This window comes from Pecten maximus, chromosome 3 (genome assembly GCF_902652985.1).
Source record: "Pecten maximus chromosome 3, xPecMax1.1, whole genome shotgun sequence".
Classification (NCBI taxonomy): Eukaryota; Metazoa; Mollusca; class Bivalvia; order Pectinida; family Pectinidae; genus Pecten; species Pecten maximus.
This window is the reverse complement of record NC_047017.1, coordinates 46,904,655-46,913,419: the sequence shown is the minus strand read 5'-3', so window position 1 is coordinate 46,913,419 and position 8,765 is coordinate 46,904,655. Positions and strand designations below refer to the sequence as shown.

The 8,765-nt window shown below is 32.7% G+C and overlaps 1 protein-coding gene across 1 annotated transcript; it reads right to left on the bottom strand.

Annotated features, from left to right (window-relative positions):
• Nucleotides 1-1,604: 1,604 nt before the first annotated feature.
• Nucleotides 1,605-4,167, bottom strand: LOC117324362 (formin-like protein 2). The gene is made up of 3 exons (XM_033880174.1): nt 4,052-4,167; nt 3,248-3,580; nt 1,605-2,703 (listed from the first exon to the last, which is right to left on the bottom strand). Exons 2-3 carry the CDS (start codon nt 3,564-3,566, stop codon nt 2,696-2,698), a joined length of 327 nt encoding a protein of 108 aa, XP_033736065.1. The 5' UTR covers nt 3,567-3,580; nt 4,052-4,167; the 3' UTR covers nt 1,605-2,695.
• Between the last annotated feature and the right edge of the window lie 4,598 nt (nt 4,168-8,765).

The following is an 8,765-nucleotide window of genomic DNA, read 5'->3' as shown; positions in this document are numbered from 1 at the left end:
GAGCATCCGGCTAGTGTTCGGAGGTCCCGGGTTCGAACCCCGGTCTGGCCGCTACATTTGTTCCTCTCCTGTTACATATGTAGCAGCAAACTTATGAAAATGATTCGATCAAACTGTTAAAATGTTAATTTCGATTTGATTTATTTTATAATCATAATGCTTATAATGTATACAATCAGCCGTTCGTTGTTGAATTTGTTATCGTTATACTCTGTTTGTTGAACATTTATGGCGAGCTTGGCAGAACGTCACTTCCATAAGAGTCATTGTGTTTATATTAAAAAAACGGAAATACAGTGAATTAGATTGGTCAAAACATTATATATAGTACGAAGGCGTAGTGATAAGGATAATTCATGTATAATCCATGAAAAGATAATCTGATAAAAAATAATGAAATATGGAGTGCATGAGTCCCTCGTCAGTGACCCACACGCGTCGCCAATGAGCCAAACAAAACAAATTAGGTACATGTGAAAGCAACCACTGCGACGTTGGTGTCGCCTCTGCGTAATTGGCGGACCAACAAAGGGACATATTGACCTTGGATCAAACTCCCACGACCGATTCCTTAACGTTCTTGGACACACTGGCCGACGACGAGTGCTGACGACTTGACTCTATGCCTCTATATTGACGGTCACCCAATCTCCTTGTGGCTCTGTGACCCCTAATTAAAAGGAATATTGTTGTATCATGTAAACCATATTGCTGCGCTACATGACGTTGAGAATGCAGGTGCATTATCAGAACAATGGCCCTTACCCTATCGACTTCATTCAATCGCGGCATTTCACTGTACAATCGCAAGAAATATTGTGCAACTTATCTTTACTGTACAAATGTTTGGTTTGTTATGGTTTACAAGGATGCATGCTTTCTTGAAAACTCTGCTGAAAACATGCAGCATCAAGCGGTGTCAAGGCCGGCGGAATTTTAACTAAAGAACTCAGAGGTAGTTCAGTGTAGGATTTATTTGAATTTAGACCAAAGGTTATATCAGAAAAACCGAACTTGTATTTCTTTTTTTTCCGCTAGACTTTATTCATTGTTAGACGGAGAATATTGTCATTATCATTAGATTGGCTAAATCTGATATATCTGTAAATGCATTTAGCTACGAAGTTCTATATGGGATGTCTTTGTAAGACCAGATACGATCTTGAACTCCCCATTAATATTTTGACACTTCGCTCGACTATCAATACTAAGGACACTATAACACCACTGACATGTCTTAGGAGGACGAAACAGCTATATGGGCAATTTACCCTATTATAGAGTCTACTCTCAGTCTGCTTTGAAAGGTGCTAAATATGTGTATTCGATTTTGAAAGTAAGGACGAGGACAGATGTACGATACAGTTTTAACTAAATTAAGACTATATTTTACATGCACTCCATTCCCATGCATTCTAAAATTGTTTGAATTTTTATTTTTGTTTAATGTTTCATTCTTAGTCAATAAAATTAGTCCTCCTCTTATTTATCAATTTACTAAATTGATAATGTTATGTCTTTGTTGAATGTTTAGCTCCATCAGTGTGTCTGGTCAAGGGACTATGTAAATTCTGACTGTCTATATAACAACGTCAAAAATGTAACGCCTTCAATGCTCGTTTTATTTATTGCTTTCTATTGGTTTATACATCTTTTAGAATTTAACTGCCACAGTAATTACGCTATTGTGGAGACTGTAAAATAAATATAGCCATATTATTCTGACGGGTAGCACTTTTCCCAAACATCCACTGTGTTATCCGAGTGACATTAGGACATCATGATTGGTGGAAATGTGTAGAGCAAAAACATACCGAAGAAAGTACTCTCATGAATTGCTTTTATATTTTAACAGTGCGAATGTAAATTACAGTCTCCGCTAGGGATTGAACTCAGACCTCTGGTGACAAAGTGACGAAGTGAGAAATTGTTATTTATTAAAGAGCTTCAATTCTGAAAGGATAGTTGAAAAGAAAAACATGCATGCATTCAGTAATGGATACAGAATGTGTCGGAGAATTAGGCTTCATGTGTTGTGTCCAACTTGAACTCGTCTGTGATGAGGACCAAACGTATCAAACCCAGGAATGAGATCTATGATAATAGAGCAACATACACTAGTAAGAAATGTCGATCTGATTTCTTTGTTTACAAATCTTACTTTTACTACTTTTATACAGTAGCAAGAAATCTTAAATTGTTTTCATTCTTCGGTTGATACGCTTTCCTTTTATTACTTTTATATAGTAGCCAGAAATATGAAGTTGTTTCCTTTCTTCTGTTTACAAATCTCACTTTCATCTTCTTTTCCTATCTGACCTTTACCCAAATTACCCTTTACACAATTTCCCACTAATTGATTTTATAAAAGTATTATAAAAAAGTTAACATAGCTCCAATTTCCCACTAATTGATTTTATAAAAGTATTATAAAAAAGTTAACACAGCTCCATTTATTATCAAGCAATATTGACCAATGGGTACTCTTAAGTACTTTTGGTTTTGTTATATAATATGAAAGTACTTCATCGCATATCAACTGTGATTTTTAAAAAAAAGGGTTCATTTTTATTTATTGGTAAAAAATGTTAACAACGTAGCTGATATTAGAGTCATCATTTCTGTTTCATTTTTACGTGTCCTGTATCCATGTCCCGTTGGTGTAAATCTGAATCATCTGTGAAACGTCAGAGTCTTATCCACCTGAAATAAACACACAAACGAAATTGCTTATTTACATTTGTTTTCCAAAGTGATTTACTGATCTGGTTGAAATATGTTTGCTATAATATAAACGTTAATCAGATGTTTTTAGATACTTGATATACCAAACGTTCAATATTTATTATATTGGAAAACCTTAAGTACGATTTTCTTATACAAGTGTAAAAGAGCACTTAAATAGTTCAAATTTTCATTAATATGGATGAAAACCAACCATTTTTCATGTACAGTACCGATTTTTTTTTAGATTCTTTAATGAAGAATGAATCATATTTGATGTATGCATAATTCTACTAAAAAGAAAGTTTTCACAATAAGCAATTTGTTTTTCATTGTCAGTAGTGTAAATGATAATCCAAAAACCGAAAAAAAAGAAATGTGTGCACCTTGTGAAGAACGTAGAAAGTAAAAATCATCAGCTAAAAAAGTGGAGAAAACCAAATCATAACAATTTACTTTTATAATATTCGATACTAATCGAAGTGGGTATATATATATATCACAACAATGAGACTATACCTACCTAGAATTGGACCATATCTGGCGGCATTTAATCTTGGTAGTGGTGGTGTTGGAGGAGGAGGAGGAGGAGGAGGAGGAGGAGGAAATGGTGGCCGCCAAAAAGGATTAGGGCCCCAGCTTGGTCCATATAATTGCGGCCGAGGAGGTATTGGAGGAAACGGAGGTAGTCTGTTGTTCTGTTCATATAAATAGTATAAGGCACCCAGTCCTAAAGCGGTGCCAAGGATACCCGTATTGGTCAACGACAATGTCGTCTGTGCCACGGAATGGCTCACCAGCAAGCTTATCAGCACTATGGCTGATAGGTAACTGTACTTCATTGTGGCAACTGCGTCTGCAAAGCACGTATGGAATTGTAGTGTTATAAAACATTCGAAAACAAAATAAGTGAAATAATAAATTGAATAATCATGTAACAAACTTCCCCTAATGAAAATATGCTAATCACACGCTGTTTTTATCTGAGATACTGAGATATAGAAGTTTTAATGATATTTCTAATACCAATATAGTTATAAAACATGTAGATATGTGTTAACTGTTCAAATCCTCCTTCATGTACATATGGTATTGCATGAGATTAATTACATACGAACATATCCTTAACGCTGTCAAAAGGTAGCTTTGTATTTCCAATGCGCACCAAATTGAAAAAAAAAACAACAAAAAAACAAAAGACAAAAAAAATTACATTTGATAAAAATGCTATCATTAGAAAAAAACTGATTGCAATATAATACCTGTTTTATGTAGACAATTAAGACTTTGTCGGCCGGTATCCAGTTAAATGCGAAAGTATACCTACCATTCTTGTTCAGCAGAATTCAAATGATGTGCAAAACCTGTGACCATTTCCTCTTTTTCTTTTATATCGCAAATTCATACTCAATGTATGCAACTAGTGTGTCAATCATCCATACATTAATTATTCCCCCTGACAATGTACGAATCGTTAACCTTCCTAGCCGGCTATAACCAGTCAGGAAAACACAGCAATATTGATGTTTTATCGGCTATTTGGTCATGGTTGCCACAACGTCTTATCCAAATATATGTTCGACCAAAATATCAACTTTTGGTCAGCGATTGGTCAAAGATAGAAGTCAAGTCAGGACTAAAAGTTTTGTTTTGATAACATTTTAGCAGGAAACAATGGAATTTTAGTTATATGTGCCGGACAAAAAAGTGTTCAATGCCAGTTCATTCATCACATTTTAAAAATAGAGTTATATGTTAGAATAATTAAATCAATTTCAAAATATAATAGAAATTCGTTTTGGACTAATGGGCATGTCATTAATGTTATCTAACCTCAAATGGTTAAGTAAATAATAATAACGAGTCATGAAATGTAAACGAACAAAAATTATCTCTATTTTTGGTAAGCATTGCTTATATTATACGGTTTGGTTTTCAGTGATACAGGAGGTACTTTCTTACATTTGGTTTCTCAACCATTATAGCTATACAGGATACAGGACATAAAGATGATTCCCAAGAATATTGAAGTACGTAAAAATGTATTGTTTTGCCATAAAATATACCAAATAAAATAAAAAAGAATAAATCAATCGACGAAAAATGAGTTTTTTTATGCTTCATCAGCATTAAAATAAAATATTGATTCTTTGATTGCTATATCCCCAATAAGTGAAGCAATTACAAAAAAAACGTGACATCTTATCAATCAATTTTTTTGGAATTACATTTATAATCATATCCTATGTTTATGAATGAGATATAACCGACTGATTTTCATTTGGATAAAAATGTTCATACCTAAAGCATTTGTTTTCAATTCTGTCATTATTTGGACTTGGATATTGCTTTTATATATAAAATGCATGTGTTTGTCCGAACACGTTTGCATTTCGTTTCAAAGATTAATATAAACATAATAAAATATATGTCAGAATCAATTATTTTTGAAAACAATGAACATGATATGCAATAATAACATAGCATTTCAAGAAAATGACGATGACGCTTTTCACAATTAGATCCAGTATTAATCCCCTTAGTTTGATTATTATATAACATTTCATAAGAGAATTAAGAAATTTTCCCAACGATTCCTGTTCATGGCAATATTACATGAATGGAATATTATATAAAAACGAGTTTGTTTTATTGTTTTATCATTACATCATAACAGTGCTGCTTCACGTTACTTTTCGTTTCAAAGTTAAACTAGAAAGTACTGATTTATTTTTTTATTAACAAAAGAAACAAATGGTTGCATCAACCTGAAATGCTGCCATTTGTTTTTGTAAACGACTTTTACAATGCATGTAAAATAATTGATACTTATTACTGGTATTGTTAAAAGCAAGCAAGTCTTAAGTCAACAAAGTGAACACAAATAATTCTATTATAAAAACATATTTTTCACAGATCATCTCATACTTGATTTCATCAAAAGAATGCATTGCATGGATGTATTTGCAGTTATTTTGAATATATCAACACGTTACGCTTACTCTGAGTTAAGGTTGATTACATTTCAGTTATTTTTTTCTATTTAAGCTTAACACTGCTGTAAATATATCCTGTTGATTTTTCATCCTTGTGTCATGATACAAAAACTATCGTACGAGGGTTGATATTTTGTGAGTCTCGTATTCAAGGATTTGAATGAGACCAGTCCTATGGTGCACGGCCCTATATAGTCAGAGAATATTAGGACTTAAAAAGAACACCCTTGAGTATCTCCTTTAATATGAGGCTCACAAAATATCAACCAGCCCTCGTTAGTGCATACATGATAGACGAAGCCGTTCAAGTAAAGATCCACTAACAACATCTCTTTGACGGTGCCATTGTTTAAAATTGTACCGACATACGGCATGTCGTAAAAACAAATTTCGCTAAAATAATAGTAATTGTTATGATTAGTCATTCTAAATATAAATTTTATTATGCTTTAATGTATATCGTTTAATCCGACTAACGTTTACGTCATTTCGATTGCAATCAAAGGAATTACCTTCCCTGAGACGGATTAGTTCACACTTAATTAATTAATTTATTTATTTTATTAAATTATCTTATTTAATTAATTGCCAAACTATAGCATTACAATTCAGAAGGTCATACAAGGATACCATATTTGTAGGAAGAAATCACCGTTTACTAAGTATTAAATCAGTGCAATCACTTCAAGTAGATGAGTGTTTTCTAAACGGAACCATCGCTTATCAATATTTTAGACAAAATGTTGGGGTTTTTTTCAATAAGGGATGATAAAGACCGTACATAACCACAAAATTAAATATGGAAATTATCAACTAAATCAAGGCTTACACGGTGACAGATGAATACGTAAAATGATAATTAACCAGAGGTCCCGGACGACAACTGTCTCGTAAATCAAGGTCATAGAAGTCATCAAAACGAACGTATTCGTAGAGATAATATAGCAGTATATCAATGGAACGACTTTAGTAAAATATTAATTGCGAGTGTAATACACTGTATAGTATCTGGTTACATGAATTAAGACACTGTCCAAACGAAGGGGGGAGTTATTAAAGCAAAGAATGACAATGCCGGAATCACAACGGAAGAAAACGCGTCTGGTCTACAGGAAGGAAGCACCATTCCTGAAACTAGTAACTAAAGACTAAAAAAACCTGTCATTACTTGAATTACATGTTGATATGAACTGATTGATGCTGACGTACGTTATACATGTACCGTACTATAATTAACTAATTAAGTCTATGGAACAATTAATTATTGTTTGTGGGTCCATATACTTATTGTCGGTTTTAAATCCGAGACTCTATCAGATAGATCTAGTCTACTCTTCTATAATGTCACTACATAAGTATAATATATAATAAGTGCTATGTACATCGTGTATAGATATATTTTTTTCACTTATTATCTATAAGTAAGACCCTATCTATACAATATATATATACATGTATGTTCGGTGATTAAATCTTGTCTGTATACATATACATGTAGGCCCGATTGTTATACGGATAACTAGAGCTAGATTCTAGTAGGAATTTTAATCTACATCATTTAAATAGAACCTGGCCGAGTGTTATAATTGATAATGAGACCTGTGAATGTACAATGTATCTCACTAAAAATATTGCATCCACATTTCTTTGAAATATGTCATCCTATTTCGACTACATCGTTTGAATACACCTTGTTTTTGTTTCTTCTCAAGGTCAAATGTGCATTATTTTAAATTGTTATACACTTAATTTGGATATTGGGTACTTTAGCCTGATGATATATCTTTATTGACTCAGTATAATTTTTCAACAAGTTTTATCGACTAGCTTAGCCTGATCACTTTGTTACCAAATGTGTACTAGGTGCGTATACCAATCGTGTTAATCGATAGTAAACACATGGGAAGTGAAGATGACTGCATGACGTCCAATCAAGGTGTAAGTTCTTCTCAATCGATGTCATTTTATAATTATCCATTTATAATTAACGATGCTTTTATTCTTGATAGCGTTTCTTTACTCAACGTTCAGAACTTTGCTGTATCACATGTATGTGTGTACAGGTCTTCAACACGTGACGTATTATAAGTTGTATCATTTACTGTTTGACAAAAAATTTGAACTCAGATGTTTTTCCTTACTTCCATTTGGTGGGAAGTAAGTTTGATGCTAGACCATGTTCGTCATCCATGAGTTGAAGGCAAGGTGGTGTCAGTAGGCACAAATGGACAATTAATGTCTAAAACTCTTGGTTGATGGATTAGGCCTAGTTGCCAACATTTATCTTATGATCTACTAATTTTAATCGTGAGGCGAGTATTATATAATTGATAATATAGTCTTTAAACCACACTTTTTCTTGTGAATGTCATTGTATAATGATACATGATAAACATGGTATAACCTACATGAATCAATTACCTCCTTTGTTTTGAATATATGGATTTAATCTCAATTTTTTCTAATAATTTCCTTAAAGTCATTGATTGTTTTATATATTTTATTGCCAATGTAGTACTGTTGTGCATCAAAATATTATTAATTAATAGAAAAAACCTTGCATATAAGAAATACATATGTACATGGAGGAGATCAACTTCACCAACTACAATGTACCTGTCCTCATTTTTGTTTTGTGTAACTGTTTTGTTTTGTAAGATTTGATTTATATTATTCTTTGTAAGTATGAGTGTGTATGAATGTAGATTTAGTATGACTTGCTTTTTATGTCTCTTTACTACTAACTTAAAGTATTACCTTTTGGTAATTGTAATTCTACTTATCATGTCAGGTAACATACACATAAATCCAGGTCCATCCTCGACTTCTTCTGATGAAAAATATTCCTTCAATGATCTTTCAATACTACACCTGAATGTTAGGTCTCTAAGGAACAAAATTGATCTAGTTGATGCAGAATTCTGTGATAATGATATCATATGCTTAACAGAAACTCATCTGGACTCTAATATATTGAATACTGATCTACAATTAAAATCCCATCCTAATTTGTATAGAAGAGATAGACAGCTTCAACAAGGTGGT